The sequence below is a fragment of the Lacerta agilis genome, chromosome 4 (genome assembly GCF_009819535.1).
Source record: "Lacerta agilis isolate rLacAgi1 chromosome 4, rLacAgi1.pri, whole genome shotgun sequence".
Classification (NCBI taxonomy): Eukaryota; Metazoa; Chordata; class Lepidosauria; order Squamata; family Lacertidae; genus Lacerta; species Lacerta agilis.
This window is the reverse complement of record NC_046315.1, coordinates 32,200,711-32,227,384: the sequence shown is the minus strand read 5'-3', so window position 1 is coordinate 32,227,384 and position 26,674 is coordinate 32,200,711. Positions and strand designations below refer to the sequence as shown.

The 26,674-nt window shown below is 38.2% G+C and overlaps 1 protein-coding gene across 23 annotated transcripts in view; it reads left to right on the top strand.

Moving 5' to 3' along the window:
* Positions 1-26,674, top strand: part of ABI3BP (ABI family member 3 binding protein) — a 127,504-nt gene that overhangs the window by 37,582 nt on the left and 63,248 nt on the right. For 20 of the 23 annotated variants that reach the window (XM_033146649.1, XM_033146647.1, XM_033146640.1 and 17 more), the window contains exons 3-15: positions 1,459-1,527; positions 2,803-2,935; positions 4,646-4,827; positions 7,197-7,258; positions 12,716-12,767; positions 15,373-15,444; positions 15,930-16,013; positions 17,762-17,839; positions 19,737-19,811; positions 20,523-20,597; positions 21,455-21,577; positions 23,008-23,079; positions 23,354-23,425. In XM_033146649.1, coding sequence (XP_033002540.1) covers positions 1,459-1,527; positions 2,803-2,935; positions 4,646-4,827; positions 7,197-7,258; positions 12,716-12,767; positions 15,373-15,444; positions 15,930-16,013; positions 17,762-17,839; positions 19,737-19,811; positions 20,523-20,597; positions 21,455-21,577; positions 23,008-23,079; positions 23,354-23,425 — 1,149 coding nt within the window. The remainder of the gene's footprint in view (positions 1-1,458; positions 1,528-2,802; positions 2,936-4,645; positions 4,828-7,196; positions 7,259-12,715; positions 12,768-15,372; positions 15,445-15,929; positions 16,014-17,761; positions 17,840-19,736; positions 19,812-20,522; positions 20,598-21,454; positions 21,578-23,007; positions 23,080-23,353; positions 23,426-26,674) is intronic. The other 3 variants (XM_033146636.1, XM_033146639.1, XM_033146637.1) reach the window with 3 other exon arrangements.

The following is a 26,674-nucleotide window of genomic DNA, read 5'->3' as shown; positions in this document are numbered from 1 at the left end:
GGTAACTATTTGCTGTAGGCATCATTTTACTGCCAGTAAAGCCCAACTTTACAGCAAGCTCTCCTCTGCTCAGTTGATTAATACATGCCCTGATCCTGGCACCTTCAGGCCCCACGTGCTAAGGTGTCATGGGAGGGTCCTGTCCTCATCACTGTCCCGTGAGCTTCAGATGAGTGAGTTCGAATGAGCTCAAGAATTTCATGTCCCATGTTCCCCCAAACTATTAAGACTTTGGCTTATCCACTGGAAAATTGAAATAATAGTTAATTGGTTCATTTCTATATGTCACAGTAGCTGCTTAATTCAAAGGCATAAATCTCTAAACCAACACAATAGTCCTGATTTAATATCTTCAGAGCTTTCCCTTCAGATGTTCTTTCCTTCCTTTTCTTCTTACTTAAAAAATAATAAAAATGTATACAGTGGTACCTCGGTTTTTGAACGTCTCAGTTGATGAACATTTTGGTTTTCAAACGCCGTAAACCCGGAAGTAAATGCTTCGGTTTTTGAACACGTCTCGGGAGTTGAACATGCCACACGGCTTCCGCTGAGCGCAAGATCCTGAGGCCTAGCTGTCAGCTATTGAATATTCGGTTTTCAAACATTTCAGAACTCGAACGGTCTTCCGTAACCGATTACGTTCAAAAACCGAGGTACTACTGTATATCACTATTGTATTAGTTCAAGTTACAGGTGGGTAGCCATGTTGGTCTGCCATAGTCAAAACAAAATCGAAAATTCTTTCTAGTAGCACCTTAGAGACCAACTGAGTTTGTTCCTGATATGAGCTTTCGTGTGCATGCACACGAAAGCTCATACCAGGAACAAACTCAGTTGGTCTCTAAGGTGCTACTAGAAAGAATTTTCGATTTTGTATTAGTTCAAGTATTTCTATTCCTACTTAACCCTCAACTTTTTTCCTCATACTTTTATTACTTGCAGGAAAATGACATGACTACTTGTAATGAGGTTGATCTAGGGAACACAGTGAAACTCTGCCCATGCAGTGGGGTTTCCCTGCCTCTTCCCCCTCTTCCTCGCAGCCCCCTATGTCTCTCAAAGTCAACTCCTAGTGGTTAGAGGACCCTGTGGAGTGGTATAGGATGGAGTGAAAGGGGCTGCAGTGGATTAATCAGAATTGAAGGCAGGAAAATGCCTTGCATAACTGGTAGTGCCCTCCCACTGGTGAAAAGCGCATTTGGATCCATATCAATAAGTAGGTATGTTTTTGTTTTCAAAACATATCAAAATTTTGTCATCTCATAGACCTGGAACAGAGAACCCGTGGGTGTTCTTCTACAGCTCTCCTCATCACTAACTGTTGACCATACTGACTGAGACTGATGGGAATTTAAGTCCAACATACAGTTCTCCATCCCTGCCATATGTAATAATAAGATGCAATGTACACTCTTGAGTTTGTTGGATTTTACAAATGATCATCCTAATGCTTTCCAGACGCAGAGCCAAGATACTTGATTGCAGTGAGGCCAGCACCTGTTCCAAATTACAAGAAACCCTGCTCAGGTATTGTAACAGTATTAAACATTTTTTTCCATAAAAAGAAGAGAAAACATTTATTTGAGATGGCAGATCTCAGTGGCTAATAGCAATACCTAACAAATTGTTATAATAATTTTGTTAGTTCTATGTGTTTATGTCATGATATCCCCTGAGCGTTGAGACAGTGCCATGAGGGGGTCGAGGAGAGTGTCTGTGGCACAACACAATGGCCTTTAATGTTGTTGTTGTTGTTGTTGTTGTTGTTGTTGTTATTAGTCTATCTGCCATAGACAAACAGTGACGAAATATATACTTTCCAAGGCCCCTTCACTCTGAGGAAGGCCATGTTGTGCTCCCTCTACTCATGCATGTAAATTCATGGGGGGAGGGGTGTGAAGCATTGGAATGTTGAATGGTGGTCCTGAAATTTTAGGTACTATGGAAATAAATACTTTAGTAAACAGAAGGTGGTCTTAACCTTCAAAACCAGGTTACATTGTCATATGCTTTTGTAGTCTCTCTGGCAAGAACCATACAAATCAAATTGCATATAAATTGGTTTCCTTTGCCTTGAAACACAACCAATGTAATTATTACTGTATTATTATTATTATTATTATTATTATTATTATTATTATTATTACCCTGCCCATCTGACTGAGTTTCCCCAGCCACTCTGGGCAGCTGCCAGTCGAGTGTTAAAAACAATACAGCATTAAATATTAAAAACTTTCCTAAACAGGGCTGCCTTCAGATGTCTTTTAAAAATAGGATAGCTGCTTATTTCCTTGACATCTGATGGGAGGGCGTTCCACAGGGTGGGTGCCACTACCGAGAAGGCCCTCTGTCTGGTTCCCTGTAACCTCACTTCTCGCAATGAGGGAACTGCTAGAAGGCCCTCAGCACTGGATCTCAGTGTCCAGGCTGAACGATGGGGTTGGAGACGCTCCTTCAGGTATACAGGACCAAGGCCATTTAGGGCTTTAAATGTCAGCACCAACACTTTGAATTGTGCTCCTTTAGGTGAGGCTCACATTTACTCCTATCCTCTATTAGGTGACACACTAAACTGAATTCAGCTTACCAGCTATGCCACGTGCTACACACGCACACACACACACACACACACACACACACACACCTATTTGTGCAGTTTAGGGTAATCCGTCAAAAAAGAAAAAAAGGTCTGTTGAACTGCTGGAGGACACAGCACATGGTTGGGTCATAAATTACGCAGGTCCTTAAGATGCATCTTCTAATATATAAAATTGTTCAAAGTTTCTATGCTTTCTTACATAGGTAAAACGAATACACCAAAGCCCCTCCAGCTGGTAATAGGCACTTTAACTCCAACTTCGGTCTTCTTGTCCTGGGGGATCTTAGTCAACCCAAAGCATGATTGGACCACAATGAATAACTGTGCAAATGACAGGTAATCAACTGAAAGACACAGCTAATGAAGATTACGGGATGGTGTTTTTCCCATTTGGCTTGGATTCCAAGTTGCTGCTCTATAAATGGAAGGATTCTGCATTGATAGAAGGATAGTTGAGCTTGTGGCTATGCCACATGCTTCACATACACTCTGTGCCATTTTTGACGATCACTCAGAACAAAACAACTGTTGAAGGGGTTCTTCCATGGCTGCAAGATCCCAATCACAGAAGCATAGGATCCAAACCTTTATAATTAAGAGGCATCAGAATGATGCAATGAAACCTAACAATTTTGATCAGACCTTACCTTTTACACGTTCCTTTTTATAAGTGCCAAAAATACCTTCCATTTTTGGCAAATTTTGGCACATTGCAAACATATATGCTATTTCAGTGCTATTTCTTTGAACTTCTTTGTGCTCACATTCCTCAGCCGCATTTGCCCACAATGCCTGTTGGCTGTGGTGGTCCACATTATTTTTTCAACAATGCCACTGTGGAATGATGATGTTACAGGTACTAGTAAACAAATTCACATTGCTCTTGCCAGATGAATTAGTGTGAGACTAAATGAGGGCTGTGAGATGAAGATGAAGGAAAATGGTAGCATTAGCTGAGCAGTAGCAGCAAAAAAATGTGAATGTATGGCAGGGTAAGTATTTTTCAACAGTCTGATCAACTGTGGCAAACACGCTACTTTTTGAGATGACTATCGAAAGTAGAGAATATTGACACAAATATAGTGTTGGAATAATTTCTGTAACAGTTTTGGACTTGAAGTTTCCCTTCCCTAAGTCACAATTCTATGTTATTTATAGTTTAATTTATCATGTGGCTGTTGCTTAAGAGCTGTTGGCACATTTTTCCATATTGCTTTTCCTGCATACACCTCGGATTGCTCTCAAAATGCTGCCAGGCTTGATTTTAATCTCAATTAGATCAAGCTAAATCAGTAAGAACTGCTGAATTAAGTGGCATAGTTGAAATATGTTGATTCCTTCATGTTTTTATTCCTGGAGGCCAATCAGTTACGAACATGATACAGTAACAACAAAAATCAATCTTTTCCCCCTTGATTAATTGATGAGTTCCATGCTGGGGGGGGGGGATAAGCAGATTAGAAAACTAGGGCATATTTTTTAAGGTGGGGAATTCTAGAGAAGACATGTAGTTGAAATATATTTCCATCAAGCATTAATGTAAGCTTTAAACAACTATCATTCAGTTAGAAAAGTAGTTTATGAGAGTTGTTGCTTTCTTATGCTTTACTTAGATTTTCAGGTCACATTTATCAAAATTAAAAATTCTAATTCTGAGGTTATTTAAATGTTAAATCTGTGATGTTGCTTAATGATGCCTGTTGATTAGATAATACTACTCAGTAATGTTTTACACCCATATTTGTTTATTCTAATGAACTATGGAGCTTGGATTTACTATCCTGGCAATAAGCAAATGGTCATTTGGGCTGTTCTGAATCACTTTCCAGTGATCAAAATGAGTCTAAATGAGAATCAAATATTTGCATAGAGAATCCTCAAGATGGCTATAGTAAATTTCAGTCTAGTCTATCTTGAATCCCAGAAGCAAAATGATACTGACTACATCACCTATTGTTCCTTAAATGAAAAAAGCACCACAGTACCTTCTTTTAAATTGTATTTCCCCCTTTGACTAGAAATATCAATTTTCTTTTTCTTGACTAGATTTTATACAGTCCGCTACAGAGAAAAGGACAAGAATAAGAAGTGGGTTCTCCAGCTTTGTCCAACAACAGAAACTGTAGTGGATAATCTGAAACCCAACACAATTTATGAATTTGGAGTGAAAGACAATACAGATAATGGGGTATGGAGCAAGATTTTCAATCACAAAGTTTCTGTGCCTGGTAAGTAATGTGTATCTCTTCCTGAGCAGGGAGCTAGTTGAACCAGAGCCTATGTGTGAGGTGGATGGTTGCTCATGAGTAACCAGGCAACACTCTAGCCGTTCCTTTAGTAGTTTTATTGTGCATACTATGCACAGTGCAGAGCTGAAAGGTTCATGTCTGTATCAACCGTCTTCAGAATCCGGGAGTGGCCCCTTCTGGTTCTGACCACAACATAAGAGTTTCGGTATACGAAATCTCTGCCTCCCCTCTTTTCGTTTCACCCCTCTGCGTATTTGGGGCAACGGAAATAGCATGTCTCTCTCCTCGCCCGCTGAGCGAGAGGAGTGCAGGGTCTCTCCAACATCCCCAGAGCCTTGGCTCTCCAGCTCCTGGCTGCCTGCCCCTCCCCACTGGAGACCTTGCTGCTCCCTCCGCTGGACGAGGAGGTGCTACTGGTCAGGTGGCGCTGAGGCTCTCTGTAGCATCCCGAGAGCCCTTCCACCACCCTGCACTGAGCCAGGGACAGTTCCCTGACACTATGCAACCAATCACTTGTTGTAATCAATAAAGTTGTGGCCTAAATTCTGCCAAAAACCAAACCAAAATTTGAGTCATGTCTGAATTTATTTGTGGTAAGCTTAAAAGATCTGAACACGCAAAGTGAAACCTTCCATTTCCTGCTTTGCTTTCAGCAAACTTCCCTCTGCCAGGCTCACTTCCATTATTGAAATTGACCTGGGGAGAAACTGTTTAAAGCAGCGGAGCGAAGTGGGGTATGGCCGGGGTGTGCACAGGTTTCATTCACACCCCCTGTGCTCTCTTTTCTTATTGAAATAATAGACTCCCTACATCTATGCATGATGCAGACTTTTAAGCACAGCTGTCCCATCATGTCATAGTTTGGCTCTATGTTATTGAAAGGAAAGGTCGGGTTATTGGCAAGTTATGCAGTCGTTAAAATTATTAATGTCAAGACTTGACTGTACTGCATGTTGAGAATCAATAAAAATTTAGAGATGGTTTTAAATTCTTTTTTCCAAATCTGACATCACAGCATGCCTCCAAACAGATTTAGTTTGCTCTCCAGTATTAATCTGCACTTTGAGACATTTCATGAACTGGTTATTTTTTTCATACCTGTCTTTTTCTCTAGGGTTCCTTGTAGTCAAATCAGTGCAGTACAACATGACATATTTTAATAACCTACTTCATCGTTGTTGTTTGCAATAACATGTAGCACTAGCCTGTCCGGTGTGAACAAAGTACTACTGAGGCTGTTCGGGGTACTTGTACCTTTAATTAAAAGTTTCCTGTTTGCAGATCTTTCTGGATTTCTTTCTTTCCACTGATCACAGCTAGGAGATTAATGTTTTAATTGCCCTTTGAATAGCCTTTCTTAATTTGACAACTATTGATTTCTGCGCCTACGAAAGCAGAGTGGATGTCTCTAATTCCTGTTTCCCTTGCATTGCTTTGTCTCCCATTTTATGTGGCAAAATAACATCATATCCATTTTGTTATATCCATCTATTCCTACAGTACTAGCATCTGCTAGTGCTTGGCATTGTCTCTCACACATAATTGAAGATTCCCTTTTTCCGCTCATTCACCTGAAAAAACTAGGTTCTGAAGCGGCATGTTTCTTCCTTAATTTGGGTTGTGGTTATTTCATTTTATGTATGGCATACATTTTTGTTTTATTCTGATTTAAAATCTTTCATGCATGCAGTGGAAAACTTTTTGTGTCTGTGTAGAATGTTTCTCAAGCTGTGTAATGTACTCTATTTTCTATATTAATTGCTGAGCCCACACTATGGGGAGGCTACAATAATTTACATAAATTCAGATTAAAACATACAATTTACAAATACTGCAAATACAGTTTACAAATGCTAAACCAAAAACAGGTCTTTGGGCTTAGTCCCAACCAGAAAACCAGCCACATGTATAGAGCTCCCAATCTCTGCAGGCCTGCATGCTCTCTTGTCACTTATATGCCAGTTCCTTCCTTTTCAAAGTATTTCTTCAAACCATAGTTACAGTGGAAACTCTAGCTCACATTAATAATGGTTAAGCATGGTGAAGCCATAATCATTACAATAGTTAAGCTTTCAATGTGGATTTTGCGTACAAGAATAAATATTTTGGTGGAGCAAGAAGGTCCATTCCCTACCCTTGAACTGTTGTATAAGTTTGCACTGGACAAAAAGTGGGAGCTCTATACTGTTGAGAATGTAAATAGAATAATAGGAAAATAAATAACAGTTTGATCGTTAACAGCCATAAACATTGGGGACCAACTGGAATAGATCTCCGTACGTTTGAATATTAAAAGGGGTTTTGTTTGATGAAGAACACAGAGTAATTTTGTTGTGTTTTTCAACCAGGTAAAAACAAAGAAAATGGACAACTCCAGAATAATTACAAAATATCAAGAATCCCAACTCAGGTATGAAACTAAGCTTATTTTAGGGTCTAATTCTGTATAAATGACTAATATATCGAATCTGGTAGTTCTGGGGTTTTTATTTTTTTCTCTCAACTAAAGTTATGCAAACAATATTATTGCTTCTTCTCAAGGAACACACAAGTACTTCTCACATCCTCAAATCAGAAGAGTGCCCTATCCATCGCAATTTCATAGAAAACTGGATAGTCCTAGTTGCATTTTTGGGTGCAGTATATCAAATTTATACCAGATCCAGCCTTGGCAGATGAGAATTATTTTTGGAGATGGAAAAACATGGTATATAATTGCTTTATTGTTGCAATTTGATACACAAATACTGTTCTCTCAAGGGTCGGGGGGGGCGCTTTTACAGTTAAAATGGCTTGGTTTAAGTCTATTTCTGCAACAAGCATGGATAACAGATATAGATTATATCAATGTCAAAGTTTTCCCCAATCACTGTTTCTGTCAAAAACATTTGAGTTGTTGATAGAATCAGTGTTTGGGAGTAAATTAGAAAATCAGGTGTCAACGATATCTTTTTTGAGGTGAAGTGACTCGAAATGTACATAGTATTCCAAGTGAAGTCACACAGTAGATTTGTAATGATGGCAAGTTCATGTTGATTATTATATTAGCAGTTATATCTAACCATGCAGTTCTGTTCTGGCATTGTTAGGCAGAAAAGCAAAGTAAAGATATAGTAGAGCTGGAAAAGATTCACAAAAGATCAACTAAAATGATCAAAAAGCTGGAGCAACTCCCTTACGAGGAAAGTTTAAATATTTGGCAGCTTTTTTGTTTACGCAAAAAGCAAGTAAGAGGCGACACATAAAAGTGTTTAAGATTATGCATGTGTAGAGAAAGTGGATAGAGCAAAGGTTTTCTCCCTCATAATACTGGAATACAGGCCCGGCACCAGTGGTTGGTGAGATCAGATCATTCAATGATGGAGAGGCAAATCTCCCAACATTCCATCTCATATGTGGCTTGGCTTGTTAAGAATACTGGTTATTGCAATGTTCACTGTAAATATTCCATTTTCATACTATTCTAGCAATTAACTAAGTGCAACTAATAGAGCGTCATTGCATGTGAACTGAATTTCAGCTTCGTAGCTCATGTGGGTTGATGATAAATCATTTTGGGAGGTTTGAACCAGAGATGAAAACATGTCCTATTTTTCAGTTTGTGATATTGCATTTTTGGAATTGGGGTACTTCTGTCTGCATGTTTACCAAATGTCAAATTTCTAAGTTGTGTGGGAAAGAATTAAAACACTATTCATTCCAATTCTGATCTCTTAACCTCCTTGCAAGCCAGATACAGGGTCATAGGAAAGCTGTAAAAAATACATGCCATCCTTTGGTCTGCTCTTTATTTTATTCTATAAGCCATGGGTATGGAATAGGCAGAGGGAAACACTGTCAGAAGATGTATTTCACTTCTACTGGATTCTGATGCAACAGTTTTATAATGTCAAGTTCCAAGGTGGAGTCCTTTACTTGATTCTCTGACCAAGAAGAAACTTTAGTTTCTTCTTTTTGTGATCTCCAAATAAAAACAAGATTTTCTCAAAGATTTGTTCAGTCAAATGGAGCAGGCCTGACTTAAAAGAGATGTCTTGCATCTTTAAAATGTATGTGTGTTATTTTGGCCATTTCCCAAAAAGTCAGCAAAAAAGAAAGAAAGGAAAGATGTATTATCTGCCAAAAACTACATGGCTACTTACTACTCTTTTATGTTTTTGCCAAACCAGATGAACTTGAAACATAGATGGTTAAGTACATTAGGCATACAATCAGGAGTCAATATGTCTGCTTTCTGGCACTGCTTGTATAACTAATCTTCTATTAGTTATGCAGTGCTCACTTCCATTAATCTCCCATTTTTCTGTCACATATAATCTTATGGCACATCAATCTCCTTCTGTATTCTGTGTAAGAACACAAATCTTATAGTAATATTTAGCCATCTCAGGCCTGAGATTCTCCCCAGGCAAAACACCCTCCTGGACCACATTCCTCATCAGCTTGTTTTGCACCTTCCATAAGTGGTTTTGCCTGGCTGGAATGTATCCTTCAACAATGCTCCTTGCTTCTCTGAGTGAAGGATAGAGAGGATAGTGAAGAAACTCATAGTGTTCAAAGCTAAAAATCATATTTATTGCTCCAGCCACATTTGCCTTTAGCCCTTCCCATCACTGGCATGTGGCCCCCAGAAAGTTATCCAGAAGGGAATGTGGCCCTTGGGCTGAAAAAGCTTCCCCAGGGGAGTTGATGTCTGGGGAGAATTTCTGAGAAATTGATCTCAGGCAATTTAATAATTGTTTTATTATTATCTTTTAAAAAACAACAACAACAACAACAACCAACAACTTTCGGGGTGTCCTGGTTTTTACTTTTTGAAATATGGCAACCCTATTTATGGCCATCCTTGAACAAAGGAACTTCAAAAGGAAACACCAACATGAAACCACTAAATTATAGCTAGGAGAAATTTGATTCAGTTTGCATTCAAACCTAAATCCATGCAACTCACACTTTGAAACAATATGAGAACTGAAACATAGCCATCTGAAAATCACACTTGAATTTTGCAGTGGAATTCTCCAACCAAACAAGATTTACAAAAAAATGGATATATTGGGTAAAAAATTGTGCAAAAAAGGAAGATATTCGTGAAAATATAAAAAATGGACTATGTTGTGAAAAACCACACACAAAAATTGTGTTAGGAGAAATTCACACTCAAATGTTGAAGAATTTTCATGAAGTATTCTTTTTTTAAAAAAATCACAGAAGTGATTTATCCACATCATAGAAATGTGAAGAATTAATTTAAAATAAGAAAAATAACAAACTGAGAGAACAAAAACTGGCAGATCCTTCCATCCCTAATTAAAACTTATCAAAGATTCTATTAATTTGGTCCTGAATATTATTTTACTCAGCAATGCTAACATACTGTAGTTACATTATCACTAATTACTGCTACTGTGAAGGGTCACTCAGGAGGGTTCTTTTTGCATGAATTTAAGTTCTAATTTAATTGTCAGACTGTACTTTTTCAATTTCATTGCCATTTAATTCCAACTTTCACTTTTTAATATGTGCCTGAGGATTACATTTTATGCATCTGATGAAGTGGACTGTAGTCATAAAAGCTTAAGTCATAATTAATTATTTGTTACTCTTTAAGATGCCACAAGATTCTTTGCTTTTTATGTATTTGCAACAGTATCTTTAAGTCCTTCATTCTCACATTTGTTCTCTGCGAAATAAAAGTTTAACATCAATCAGTAAAGCTGTCAGTGTAAATTATATTGCTTAATTTATCCTCTCTTTGTGATAACCATGTTTGTTTAATTTTTTGATGTCTTCTGAACATCAAATCATGCTTTCATTGTACCTTGTATTGTAGGTAGACTTAGTTACACAATCTGATTTATAGTCTGGGGTTGAGTAATTCTTACTACTACAGTATCTACAGCCAGGCTGGTGCCTGATCCCTAGGAATGCCAAAGGTCTTTTAACATTATGTCAGAATTCCCTTCCCCTTTAGGAGGAAATGAGATAAGTAAATAAAAAAATAGGAGCTGCTTCCAGCCTTTTTGTTACAAAGATCCCTAAATAATATACTTCACTATCAACTGGGACTAAGAATGAAGGAAACATTCTCAACATTGTTGAGTCTTTTGAACAGAAACTGGGTTAACACAGATACTTAACTTCTGTTCCAACTATTGATATGTAATTATTATTATTATTTCTAGTGTAAATAGTTTAGTTTCCTATGCTTTTATCATTTTTTGAACCTGCGGTCTCATAACCTAGCTGTTTTGGAAGCCTTTTTGACTTTGAACAAGCTTCTGAAAACCAGGTGTAGAAAAACAACTGTTTACCTTCTGCCCATATGTTTGCTGACCACAAATAATTATATTAGATTCTTGTACAATTATCACCAAGTTATGTGGCAGTTTTACTCTCATTCTGTGCTGGGGTCTAACCATTTCAGGCCTGTTTAAAAACGAATTGCAAAATCTTAATTCATCTGTTAAAGCTGTTTTGTAATTGAACCTGCCACACCCTTTGGGCCTCCTTCCCAAAGCCAGGTGCCTCCTTGCCCACCTTTGGGAAGGCAGAGTGAGGGCGGGGTCACCAATTTTTGACCAAGCATAGGGCACCATAATTCCCAAATCTGCCACTCGGGAAAGTTAATGAAAAGTGTAACAAGTTTAGTGCACTTGTTTCCTAATTATGGACAGGATCCAAAGGAGCACTTGAGGTATTCCAGATCCCCTTACCTCTTGTACCCCATAAAAAGCTGCTTCTTGAGGCCAGGAGAGGGTCTGTTTGGACTGCAATCCATATAGAATTATAGTTCTGGTGCATGTGATAAGTTTGCCATTTTAATGTATACTCATTCCCATACTGAAAAATGGACAGAATGCATGTGTTCAGTTACATTCTTACATTAGCCTTAATCTTAGAGAAGATTTATGAGTTATTGCTGCTGTGAGTTTTCCACATTTCTGGCATTTCTTGTACTTTCCAGACTTTCTACAGTTAAAATGTTGACTGTGGGAGCTGTCTAAAGCAGTGGCTATCCAGAAGGTCCAATATGAGAGAGGTGAAGTTTGCCACTTCTGTGACACAGAAAGCTAGTTTTTTAAGACGATTGATCATATTTTCCTCGTAAAGACAAAGAGATTTTTATTTTGTTGGAAAGCAATCATTGTCAAATAAAAACACACTATACATTTGCCAAATCTAAAATCCAGTTTCTATCATGTCAGGTGGGATGTTGTCTCTGTGTGGTTGAAACTTCAAAGCAACAATATATTCCTCTGCCTTGTCAAAATTGGGTGGTAGCACTTGGATATGAAATGCACATCAAAAGTTTGTTTTCTGGCACTGGTGGAGGAAGAGGAGTGCGGTGGGAGCACACTGCCCCGGCAGCACGATCCCAGTAGGGTGCCATCGTGGCTGCTCCCACGCCCCTGCAGACAGCGTGCCCCACCCCAGGACGCATGTCACACCCCTGCAGGCGGTGCACCCCACCCCCAGGACATGCACCAGCCCCGCCCCCGCCTGCTCTCTGCCCCCTGGTGCTGGAATATGAAGCTCTGCCACTGTTTTCTGGTGCCAAAGCTGAACCCCTGTTTTTATATCCACTGCATGGATAGTGCATTGGCAGATTCGGCAATTAAAAGCCATAGGTTGTCCTGCTAGGCTGTTAGCAGCCAGGACAGCATGGGTCACTTGTATTTATAAAGTTAAATATGTACTGGTTGTATAGCTAGATAAAACTGAAGCAGTAGTATTATTTTTCTATGCACTTGGAAGATATCTCCATTCTTGGGACAAGTGAGCTTTAGGAAAAATTTATTTTGCCACCTCAAGAAAAAGCAAGTAACATTCATGTTTTTATAGAATGTTTTCTTTTCCTCTCCAGTTTATACCAGCAGATTCAAAAGTTCAGCTTCCTTATACAATAATCAAACAAGGTAATGTGTGTGACTTCTCATTCTTGATTTCCATAGAATGGAAGACATTTCTTTATGCATGAAAATAATTGGGGTGTGTTGGGGTGTGTGTGTCCATGAACAGAAAGGAATATTCTTGTCTTAAGACTGGAGGAAACATTCTCAAATCTAATCTCTTTAACCGAATTCCATTGTCACACTGAATGCAAAACTTAACTCATTCTGATCAGTTCTTATAACATGACTTCTTATCCATGCAGAAAAGAAAAGAACAAAATCTTGGGTTAAATTAATATTTTTGGCAACAACCAAGTCCCTGTCCCTATCCTGTTGGCAGTCTGCACTATCTCTTCTGGCTGCAAAAAAAGGAAGATTTTGAAGATGCATACCAGACTGTCCTAGGGGCACAACCCTAGGGTGATACAGCATTTCATATGGCTACATCCAGTCCAAGAGCCCAGTTTTGGATAGGTCAAATGGAATTTTGGAGTCTGGAACCTATTGTGGGACACCTAAAGTTAAACCTTGAATAGGAACAGAGTGACCTGGGTTTGATTCCTTTGAGAGGACAGATTACTAGAGAATAAAAGCATTATGATGTACTTCAGTTTATTTACACATGGGACATAAGTGGAAGCAGACCTCTTAAATACTCCAACAGCAGTCACATTGCCCTACATCAGTCCCCCAAAGAGGGAGATCCAAAAGGCACTTTCCAGATCCGAAAACTGTTACCTCTTTTTGAGACCCACTTTAAAAGCTGCTTCCTTGTTTCTTTTCATGCACAGGCTTAGCTCACATCAGTCTTAGCTGGGGTACATGAAAACAAAAATGTATTCCTCTGCCTTCTCAAAAATGGGAGGTATGAAGTGCACATCAAAAACTTGTTTCTGGCACAACTGCTGGACCGCTGTGTTTGTGACTATCCAACATGTTGTCAGTGCATTGACAGCTTCAGCAATCAGTGGCCCAAAACTGATTGCAGACCGAGGCTCATGGAGGAGTGTCCTGTTTCGCCTAATAGATTAGCTTCTACTGCCCCTCTATCCAACAACTTTATTCATGATCTCATGATGCTAACGTCTTTCGGAGGAAACACCAAGTCTTGGCCGTCTGTCCATTTTAAATTCCTACTCTCTTTCTCTTGGCCAGGCAGCACATTGATCTGTGCACCATCTAATAATAATCTATGTCTCTTCTCTGCTTTTGATGTCCTGTGAAGGCCCCACAATCTGCATGGATCTTTGTCTCTTTCAGTTAAAAAATGAAGTTATTTGTATTAAACTCTTTGCCTACATTTCTTACTATATTCCTCCTGGCTACTAGCCAGGATGGCTATGGTCCACCTCCATGGGAGGGGAGAGTACTCTTCTGCTTTCATCCTGCTTGCAGGTTCCCACAGGCATCTGGTTGGCCACTATAGAAACAGCATAGATGGCCTGATCCAGAGGGGTGTTCTTACATTCTTGCATTCCTTCTGAAAACCCCACCATCTCTGAGAATCATTTATTCCTGGTATCTTCAACCTTTTCAGACCCAGGACCTCCTTTTAACCCAAACATGTGTTTTGGGCCCCATTTCTTAATCTCTCATGTATTTGCATGGTGTTAGTGCTCCTGTTGTGACCCACCTTAGATCAGACCACAACCCGCCTGTTGAAGACCAGTGTTTTAGTCTTTCTCCCACCTCACCTATAATATATTTCATAGAGATGGCCACACTTCTTCCTTAGTTTGATCTGTCTTCAATTCCCCTTGACCCTTTCCACTCCTGTCAGCCATCTACTCTGTGATTATTCCACTACCACACCAGCAACCTGTCTCTTCTCTCTTTTCACACTTCCTTCGAATACACCACCATTCCCCCCATTCTTATGAACCCCTTCAATCAGTTAGATGGGAATAATGGATGGAGTTAATGAGGTTCTATCTGCATTTATCTCAAAACACCTGACATATGGTGGTGTCTTATGGAATTTCTCCCCCCAGAGAGGCTCACCTGGCATCTTTGCTGCCTTTTCATTATGAGTCATTGGTACTTCAGTTGTACACCAAGTTTCTAATTGCTGGCCTATGTGCTGGTTTTAATGGTTTGCATTTTTTTAGCTGCTATGTTTTATGTTGATTTTAGCTGACGTCTTTCGCTAGACTTTTTTTTTTTTTTTTTTGCTTTGGTGATTTATTTTGTTTTGGTTTCCGTATTTTTTATTGGTGAATTGTATTTTATTTATGTCAATTGCCCTGATAACTATGGTTGGATCGGTGACATACAAATGTAATAAAGGAACAAATTTATGCTGCCTTGACTTCCTCTCCCAACTCTTATTTTGATCCCTGCAACCTGGCATCTGCCTTTTGGCTCTCCATTGAAACTACTTTCATTAAAATCCCCTGTGATTTCCTTATTGCCTAATCAAATGGACTCTATTCTTCACATTGCTGACATTTAGATCTGTCTCTTTACTTGTATAACTTGATGGTATAGTAATAATGGACCTCACTGAAATTGGCTGCATATTTTCACAAGTACTGATCATGTGTGTGACAGAATTTGATTTGTAATTTAGCAGCAACTTAGAGACAATGTAGATAATGAGAATTGTTCCATTCCATTCTTGTTTTCACAGTACTTCAAAATGTCACACATCGGGCACAATCTAAAATCCCAGAGAAGGCTCCATTAGCAGGACCGATACTAGGTGACTAAGATGTCCATTATTCCGGATAGGTGCACTAGGGTTCACTTTCAACCCTTATCTTTTAGAGTTCTCTCTTTTCTTATAATTATTTGCTTTGCATCCTTCTTACTACTACTGTATCTGAGCATAGAGAGATAAGAAAAAGTATATTCTTAAAACTGCTGGCAGCTACATTGTTGTTATCATTATTTATGTGTAAAGTGGGGACAATGCTTTACTTGTCTCCAACAAGTAAGTAAAAAATGCTTTCCATAAAGGTTAAATGTTTTCCATAAAGGTTAAAATGCTTGCATGGGAACTTGGTTGGGGCTGTTAAGGAGGCTGTAGTACTTACAATATGAAACTAGTACCTTCATCGTGATTGTATCTTCTTTCTCTACTACTCTCTCTCCACAACACTAACACTTTATATTAGTTTTTATTTACAACCATCAATTTTAAAAAAAATACTCCCGAATGAACAACTCCTTTACCTTCCTGTGTAGTGCACCTTATTGTACCAGATTTCAATGGAACACGGCAGAAACTACCATCACTGGACATCTCTGAAAGACCAGAAAAAACACCGGGTAAGCAGAAACAAGTAGCTGGATTTGGGAAGCATGTAAATCAGGTTTGCCCAGCTTCTGACATTCCAAGATGGCTAGACATCCATGTTTGGAAATTGAGTGGGAATGTTTCACCATTGTGGGTCTTCCTCCATTGGTCACTGAGACCATCACACAGCCTGTTAGCCTTGTGTTACCAAGTATTTGAGAGTGCCTAAGGGACAAATGGAGCTGATCCCTGCTGAAAGTGGAATTTGCAGCTGGCACTGATTTGGTGATTGCTGGTGGCTGGCAAACCAGACAGGAATTGGCCACGCTCAGGAGTTCCTGATCTAGAATCACCAAGTGGAGCTGCTCCCTGCCTAAAGCAAAGTTCATAGCCGGCACCCATGAGCTGATTAAAGGTGGCTGCAAAGGGGTTTACAAATCTTTTTAAAAAAGGTAAATAAATTGGAAAGTTTAAAGTATAAACCTCTTTTACAAAATTAAATTGTCTAAAATATATGAATGGTCTAAATATATGTTGTCCTGTTTAGGACCGTATATCAACGGTCAAAACTGTGTTTCCCCCCCACCAAAAAACTCTTCTTTTTCAAGTAAACCCACTTGACCAAGATCAAAGATCAAAAGCTTAGTAGATGGCTATATCTTAACTAGGAGGAAACATAGACTAGGCAACAACAACAAAATCACAATTCAGAGATTTTGCTCATGAAAGATGAGGAACACCGAATATAAATGGTATCAGAATGCCTCACACGTAAAATTATTCATTGATGGCGCATCACATGTATCCACATTTGCCAGTTAAAATAACTAAGTCAATAGATTCAAAATGTTGAAAAGACTATGGAAGCTTAGGCGAACATATCCTTTATTTTGTCAATTTTGTCCAAAAGATTTTACAGAAATTGAATATATTACAAGACAACATTGTTGGGGTTCCACATATATATTGCAGCAGAGTACAGAAATAAACAGTCTGCTAAGAATGCTGTTTGAAGGAATAAATAAACTTAAGTTTTATTACTCCTGGCAAACAAAGTCATTCTGAGTAGAAGCTTACATGTGGAGTTATGAGGTTAAACACCAACTGACTAGAAGAAGAAGCAGAAAGGAACTAAATGTCTGAGAAACAATACAGAAAGATCTTTTGGTGTGAAAGGACTTACAGAAAAATAAGGGTGAGTCCCGGTGATTAATAGACTCTGCAGGGCTCTTGAGTTTGTTGTGGTTTTCTGAAAATCAATAACGTGTTTTTTTTTTTTTAATTGACATTATTTGGGAAGACCATCTTCTGTTCAGGCTTCCAAGTTGATGAGACACTAAATTGCCATTTAATGGGAAAATTCAAAATAATAATTTGCAGATGAAGTTCAATATCCTGAAATTTGTGGTTGTGGTATCCCAACTTCGTTTGCTAATGCCTGCTTTCTGAAAAATTAAAAATTAGTGGTTTTGAATTTTTCCTTTACTTACTTGTGCATGTACCAAGGTCCATCAGACTAGCTTATGTGAAACACTATTATGACGTGGTCTGGTTTGGAAGGGGTGTTCGACCGCCTCCTGTTTTGAGAGCACTGGCGACATCAGGGACGTTACTGTTTATGGTAGTCATGCTGTGTCAATTATCATTAAGAAAAGGAGAACAATGAGAAGTTAGGGAAATTTACTTTCCAAAAATTTAGATCCTTTGCTTCTTGTCACATTCTTTGTAGTTGTAATGGATAATATATGTGTTTACTAAATCCTACATTTTCTTTAAAAAGCTAAGAATGAAACCCAGGAATGGCCTGCGGAATCCAAGACACCAGAAGTACAAGAAATCACTCCCCAATCCCAACCCGGTGATTATTATTTTTCTATTTATTTCTATTGTTTATTTTATTTTAATTAGATTGTGTGCTCAATTAACAATTCATTCATTTATTTAAACCACATTAATAAAATACTACATAAAACTGAGCTTACATCAGTTAGGCAAAATGTATTGAGGTATTCTCATTTTCCTGCATGTTAACTATTTCCCTCAGCATCTCTATACAGCCATATTATTTTTATATGAGTTATAAACTTCAGGAATTTTCCGATTCGGAAGCTCATTTTAATATTCAGTTTGTGTGTTGTGCTTATTAAACCTTTATAGAGGTCAACTGCACTCCCATCTAATACTTTTTCACTACTGTATACTGAGCAAACAGTTACAGATGGAATAGCCTGCTTGATAGCTGAGGTGTCTTTAGTTGGGATAGTGCTTAAATGAGTCATATCCAGCAATCAGGGACACACTCTGGCACTTGTCCAGTTTAATGCTTTCTGTTGCATTATAGCAAGCTGTTTTGAGAGGGTTCCTTTTTTGCTTGTGATATTTTGGCTGCAATCCAATATGCACATATTTAAGGGCAGGGCCGTCTTTAGCATATGCGCCACCGGGGTACAAAGAAGGGAGGGCGGAAAGCCAATGTGATTGACTTTTTTAGGAAATTGCTCACCTATAACAATGATGCAACGGGAAAAACGGCTTTTCACTGCCGCCGATCAAGAGGGACCGGTATACAGTAGGTATACATTTTGTCCCCCCCTGAATTCGGCACCCGGGTGCCCCATACCCCTTGCACCCCCGGGTAAAGACGGTCATGTTTAAGGGAACCACCACGGAAGCCAAAGAGATATGCATAGGATTGCATTGGTAGTTGTTTCAGTAACATGGAAGAGGCAAACTATGAAGCAGAAGATGATGGATATCTTTTAGAACACTCGTTTTTAAAAGGGGGGTATGCAGGGTAATTGGACACATTAATCAGACATCTACAGCTTGTGGCTGGTTTTTAGATCCAGCATTGCCATTGGATATGCAAATAACATCCAATAACTTGGTATTGCCTCTACCAGCTGCTGAACCAGCTGTATCCCTCCTTGGAGATGGAGAGGTGGTCTGGATGCACTGTTGTATCTTTTCTACAGAGTCTTAGCCACTACAATTATCCAGATATTTTTTCATGCATGATCTTTAAGGAGAAATTGAGTGAATGGTTTTCAATCACAAGCTGAAAAAACTATTTCATGGAGTTTCAGTGACCGTACATTTCTGGTGAAATACTGTATGTGTGCTTTTATGCTCTTTGTAATAGTCGGTTCACTATCAAGTTTTTAAACTTATATGAAAATGATATTTTAAAAAAATCCTTCCAGTAGCACATTAGAGACCAACTAAGTATGTTCTTGGTATGAGCTTTCATTTGCATGCACACTTCTTCAGATATGAAAATGATGTTGGTGTCCTTTCATTAGCAGAACATTTTCATCCTTTTCTTATTTGTTTTTCAAAACACAATAAATGTACTTTTCCATTATTTGATCCCTTCCATGCTCCATTTACCACTTTTCTCTTTATAATACAGCTTGTATTTATTCACGCTTTCTGATATTTCTTCACTCCTCTAACTTGGTCTCTTAAATTACTCAAACCTTTGACTTGCATGACAGTGGGGCTGGCTATTGTTAGCTACACCCTTGCCTATTTACAAGGAGAAATTACTTTGAAAGAAAGCACAAGATACTGTGTTTTATAAATAGTTGTACATGCCCTTCCTTGATTGAATGATCAAAGGGTTTTAAATGTCCAACAATGACCTTATATTCGGAATTGAGGTTTCTTTTGTTACATGCTGCTTGACCTAATTCAATTATACTTGGATATCCTACCCTACACTAAGAATTATGCTAACTTTTTAAATCTTGCAGCTATGACTGAACTAGACTGGGGAAGCAGCAAGCCTACAGCTGCCAGTGCCTCAGAAGAAACAAAGAGCTCTCCAGGTAAAATACAACCTTCCTGTGCTGCAACTATTATTTAGTGAGAGAGCCTCTTCAGAGATTAAAAATCACAAAACATGCAGAAAAGTAAAGCATGAAACTATAGGCTGTTAGATCTTTTAAATATTCCCTTCTAAGTTTCTTTCAAAACTCCCCACTTCCCCTTTGCAGAGAAAGAGACTACTGTACATGTTTGGTAAGTTAAAAATGGTTTACTTACAAACTCTTCAAAGGTCAGATCCATGTGCTTTTCCATACAGCACCAAAAAAAAAAAAGACAGCACAACTTTGTTTCAAAAAGTGCTAAGAGTTTCTATATTTTTTGTATAGCAACACAAAGATGGCTTGCGGAAGCCTTGCTAAGTCTACACTCAGAGCATCCATCTTAGACATCCTTACAGGTCAGGTTCATATGGTGTAAGTAGAAAAAAAATGAAGAATTTGGTAACATTGCCTCCCAAGGTGAGAGAATGTGACCTTGCTAAGTCTGGCAGCACAGCTTACTCTCTGGTCTTAACCCCTTCATGCATTAATTACAGTTAAGCATGTTGGTTATATGAGGCTGCATATACTCCAAATGCTCAATGTGACCAACTTTTGATGGCAGTGCTTTAGGAACATTATGGTAGAATTGTAACTGCTGTGCTAGCAGAATGTGGTGTCCTCATTACAATAAAGAAAGAATATTAACCCTTTTCTCTCTCTTTTTTAAAGCTCATTCTGAAAGTGAACCAGAATCCTCAAAACTTAATAAAACTCCTTTGGCTAAATTGCCACTTGACACACTGGGTAAATACTTTGTTTATGGCATTTCCATTGCAGACCTAGGGCTACTGAAGGCTACCTCTGATATGTGTGGGTGCATACATATGAAACAGAATCAACTGCTACATAATAGATAATCAAGTAGTTACTGCCATGCAGGAGAATGCAAATCAGTCTTGCATCAGCTTCCTGAATTTATGGAGCATTCTTGAAATATAGTTGCGATCCTATACCAACCTGTTTGCTCAATATTCAGTTTAGTGTGACTTAAAGCTAAGGAAGCATGCATAAGATTGTGGTCACTGTTGCTTTTTAGCATCTTTTTCGGTGTTTCTTTCAGTGATTTTGGAAAACATGCTTGCTAGCTGGGAGAGATATTTAATGCCTTTTTGTATTGTCAACTAAAAAAATCCATTTTTCTTCAGCAAAATACATCATGGCTATTCGAGTAGTGAGACAAAGTATGCTTCTGGGTGACCTGTTTGTTGAGCATTTATCTTGATGTGTTTGCACAAAGTTTGCAGACAAAGTTGGCTATTTATTGAGAATTCGTTGTGATTTATTCTCAGGGAAATTATACAATGTTGCATCAAGCAATCATTATCATTCACTTCACTTATCACTAGCAGTTTGGTTTGATTTTTTTTTTTTTTTTTTTTGAGGAGGGGAGCAGGTTTGTTACACAAAAGTACAAAATCAGCTTTAACTGTGCAACCTGAATCTGCAGGTACGTGGCTGCAGATAGTGGAAGTCTGGAAGCTCCCTTGAAGACAAAATAATATCGTTGTGAAGTTGTCTTCATCATCCTGTCTTGCTTTGCATAATGTGGCTATAGTGTCCCGAATGTCTAAAGAAAGGATGTTAACTCTCTCTTTTTTTAGCTCACACTGAAAGGGAAGTGGAGTCTTCAAAACCTTTGGTTGAATTACCACTTGACACACAGGATAAATACTCTGTACATAGTATTTCTGCTGCAGACACAGGGCTGCTGAAGGCTACCTCTGGTATGTGTAGGTACATATATGTTAAAGAGAAACAATTTTATTGTATTACTGAAGTCATGACTGCCGTATAATAAGCAAGTAATCCCTGCAATGTGGTGGTGGGGATTGTGTGGACATAAATAAGTAAACGTGTTTCAATTAAAGCTGATCATTACAACTTTACAAAACCTGCAAAGCACCTTTCTTCTTCATAATTTTAAAGATAATCTTTCTAGTTAAATAAGATGAGTATATAAAGAAGAATATATTTTGAATTAAATGTGAACCGTAATGGAGAGTTAGGTATCTTATGAACAAGGGGCCTCTGAGAAATTAATTCAAAGCTATTATTACTGAATGGGGGGGAAAAGCTTTGGGCATGAAAGTGAATCTATGGTTCCTTACATCACTGATGTCAGACAATAAAAATAGGCTCATATAATATATATTGTTTAAAATTGTAAGGAATTATACTGAGTATGAACAGAAAAGGATTTAAAGTCAAACCCACAGGTTTTTTTATTGCTCACAATAGGAAATAAAGTGATCTCCAAGAAAATTATGCCCCTCTAAAGACAGAATTGGCAAAATTTATACATAACAGTTGGATTCCATGTATATTAGCCTTTAATATTACAAAAAGATCCAGCAACATTTTACTTGCAAGTCTGTCTATATGAGCTATTCTACAGGCAATGATGTGAATTCATCTGCTAATTTTCCTTTTGTTTATCTATACCACTTTTTATCACAAAAATAATATTATAGAAACCTTTTTGTTTTTATGGTTGACTTAATAGAGTACTAAATTAAGCCAGAGGGAAAGGGAGAATATTGTGAACGATAAATACCATGCAGATCACAAACGTTCACTCATAAAGAAAAAGAAAAAAATCATAAAGAACCAAAATAAAAGATAATGGGTTGGGTATATATTATCACAATCTTTCTCGCATGCCACATCATCTTCACCCTATGGCAGGTTTAGGGAAGTTTGTAATGTTTTGTCGCTTTATTATTATTATTATTATTATTATTATTATTATTATTATTATTCTGTTGGGAGTCGCCCAGAGGGGCTGAGGAAACCCTGGCAGATGGGCGGGGTATAAATAATAAATTATTACTATTACTATTGGCACTTTCAGCTATTTTCTCCTGTATTTGGCTCAGTCTTTGTAAATTTGCTCCTTCTAATTTGGTCAGTCTACACGTGCAACAATTTAGGCCTGTTTTGTCTTGCTGTTGTATTGTTGTATTGATTCAGTGGAGATAATAAAATAGTTGCTCATCATAGCCTAATCAAGTGAGATTGTCCACCATCACTGAAACATTGAGATTAATAAGATTTTCTGTTTGTTTGTTACACCAAATCACTAAGCAGTAAGTATTTATTTTCAGTATTTTGAATACTGATACATTGGGCTTCTTTTTCTTTTTCCAACTTCTAGCTCCACACAAGTTGCCAGAAATTCCTAAAACTAAAACACCTCACACACTTCAAATGCCCACGGAAACATTGGGTAATGGCAAGTTTTTAAAATACAACTAACAATCATTTTAACTTCACTTCTTTAATATTTCATTAAAAAGCTATATTGCAATGGTAATGTTTTCTTTAGTTCTGTACATGATGGATTATGATGCAACAAATTTCCACTTCTTTCAATTATATTTCTATAATTTGCAAAATTATCTCCCCAGAAGGTCTTATATGACAATGGGGTCTTACAGACTTGTAAAGTGAATTTTGCACCAATGCTCTTTATAAAGGTTTGGCCATTTCTTTCACTATAGCTTCAAGTGAAATGCAACCAGTTCCTTCAGCACCCCAGCCACCTGCTCCAAAAGCCACACCAACAAGGCTGGGTAATTATTATTATTTTTCTCTTATGTTGCCTTTTTCAGGACAGATGATATTTGAATAGTTTGGTACTCTGGACACAAATAAATAAGTAAAATGCAACAATAAGCCTAAATCTCTCAAGTTTATATTCACATAAGGAAAAGTAATATGGGGAGTCCACACGAATTTTGGTGCCCATAATCATAAGCTGAGCAGCGCTTCCACAGTCTCTCCACATTGTGGATAATGCAGAGGGAGAGGACAAGATTTCAGTAGCCTCAAACAGGATTTCTGGGCAATTTGTAGCAGCTCAGCTGGCAGCGTCAAACAAGCTGTCCAGGCTAGATACTACATAAGCTCCCCATCTTTCCCCTTAAGTACAAAATTGCCAGTGCAGGAGGAGCAATCTGGATTAGAATTTTAGCATGGAGGGGGTAAGTGAGCTTTAATTTTTCCTCTCTAATATGATCCTGATGCAGATTGGTGGCCCCGCACCATTAATTTGCATAGAGAAAAAGTTATATACATAGGCACAAATTTAGAAGGTTCTGCAAACTGCTGATGGGCAATGTCAAGGCTCTTGCTCTCCCTTTTTATAATTACTTATCTTTGAACCAGATTTGGACTAGACAACCCTCACGTAGAGGGTTCCTAGAAGCAGAGGGTTGTCCTCTGGCAGCCCTTCCAATAGAGGACCGTCCTCTGTAAAGTAGAACACATGGCTACCCTATTAAACCAACAGTATTTATCTGCCTGCAAGCTGCTTCGGTGGAAAGAGCTGTAGGTCTTTGAGACACCTTGTCCCTTACATATTGAACTGGCAAGAAAGAAGCTCATCAGGATGCTATTTTTGCTGTCATAAAAGTCCCGTTGAGGTATTAGGAACTCCCTTGTATCTTAGAAGGGAAAACGGTATGTTTGCAGGACATGCTGAAGAGGATCTTAGTGCCCAAGATACAGTTTCAAATAATACGATTGAGCATGGGCCAAACGACACATCATGCAATCACATGTTTTAACAGTGCGTGTATTGTTTTTATGGTAAATAAGAGCCACTGGAGAGCCCAGTCAGAATCAGAACCTTTCCTCCTACACCTACCCCACAAAGCTGTACTTTAACATTGGAGGGAAACTCCCATTGGTGCCAGTGGCCAATAGTGGGAGCCAGCACATCTGGGTGGGTGTGTTCCGTCAGCGCTCCTGAACTGTTTGTGAACTGCTAGTCTGGCGCTTGCATGGAGGCAAGCTGGATTCGATGCCCCTTTTACGTCCCAAAGAGGTGATCAGCATTGTCAAATATGGACATGCCAACAATCTGGCAAATCCTTTATTGGGATCTCCTAGTCCTTCTGGCTTATAGAAGTTATGGCTTATTTTGATTGCAGATTTTTGGTATGTTTCAAGTTTCCAAGGCAGGCTTTACTCTTAATGTGGATAATGATCAGATAACAGGAACGATCACCTTCATAATTTAATTTTTCTTTTCTTAAATTAACTTACTTGAGTCTGAGATCCACAAATTCCTTCATAATTTCAGAAGTCAGTCCATCAAGTTTTACTATTTACCTGGCATTTTAGTTACTATTTCAAGCGCACTTTCTTGGAAGGCTTCATTGAAATTTTCCCTGGATTTCCTCTGCAGTATTTAAAGTATACCAGAGGGAGACATTTCTTTTCATTTAGAAACACTCTGGGTGGCCAATTTATGGTGAGGTTTAAGTTTCTGAAAAGATGTCTTTGTTAAGATGGTTGTTATATTTTGCACAGAACTCTGATAGCTCTTCATTTATGCAAAAAGGAAAAACCTAGTTCCTTTAGCCAAGAGCTATGAATCATGTAACTTTTTCCTTGTAAAATCTCCAAGGTTGCTTGTGTACTTTCTGTTGGCAATGAACCATTTATCCAAGTCTGCCATATTTGCAAACAAATCCTTTAATTCAATTGATGTAAATTAATTTGGTTTGCGGATGGTGGGCATTTTCTGTATAATGCATGCAGCATTATATAGAATTCTCCCTTCCATATGTTTTTAGAGTTTCATCTTTAAAAAAATCAAGATTTTTTTAAAATCACTTTCCCCTCTAAAAATAACACAGTAGACATCACCCTAAAATTATATATGGAAAAAGGTTCCTATTTCATGTAGTGTACATGACTTGTCCCCATAATTTTTTCCTTGTTGGTCATCCTATTGATGAAATTATAATGTTGGAAGGACTCACACTCATGTCTGCTCATGAGCCAACCAAATATATGTTTCTCTAACTCTGGCTTATGTCTAGACATGAGTGCCTGTCCTAAAACAGATTTAATCATGGGAGTAACTTGTAGCTTATTCCCAGGAGTGAAACTGGTAATGTTAGATGTTTCTTGGACGTGACTCCTCAGCACAGGGGCTCCCATGTGGAGCAGTGGTTGTTTTCTGGAAGTACTCAAGAGCACGCAGTACTAGCACCTTTTTTTCTAGAAAAAAAAGCAATGGTTAAAAGTGTGGCACTTAACTGTAACAACTTCATGGTGAGTACCGGCATCTTTTTTTCTAGAAGAAAAGCACTGATGAGGAGAGAAATGCTCAGCACAGTATATGCAGTACGAAATATGAACTCCAAAAGTTAGTGAAGCAGATCGTGAGTTTATGTGGTGGGCTGTTTAGTTTTTTACACCACAGAATTCAGATTGCAGATGCATTTTTAAATATCTTGCAGTCTCTTGTCAAAATGTGTTCTTAAACTTTCTTTGCTTTCTTTATGGAACATATTATGAAATTTCCTATTAATTCATCTGTTCCAGGACACATAAAGAACACACGTATTGTGTGACTCTAACATGGCACATGATTTTCTGACTTTCAATATCTCCATTGTCTGGTCTTGGTGAACTGCTTTCTGTTTTCCTAAAAAAAGAAGCAAAACCAGACCATTGCAGTTTGCTGATTGCTCAGAACCTAGACTCCTGGTACTAATTAATTTTGCACAGACATGTTGTCCTGAGCAGGCATTCAGTTCAGGTTGCATGTAAAAGTGCACCTACAAAATTTACACTTTCCAAAACAACACGCAAACTGAAACACAGCCATCTTTCAAAATTTGCACTCCTCCAAATTTTGCAGTGCAGTTCTCCAGCCAAATAACATTTGCAAAAATGCATATACAGCAAGCCTGTAATGTATGTGCATTTAACTTGTGCACATTCTGCTTTACATCTCGGGACAAAACCAATGAAAATATTTCAATAAAACAGTGTTTATATAGGCAAACTAGTAGAGGAATCTA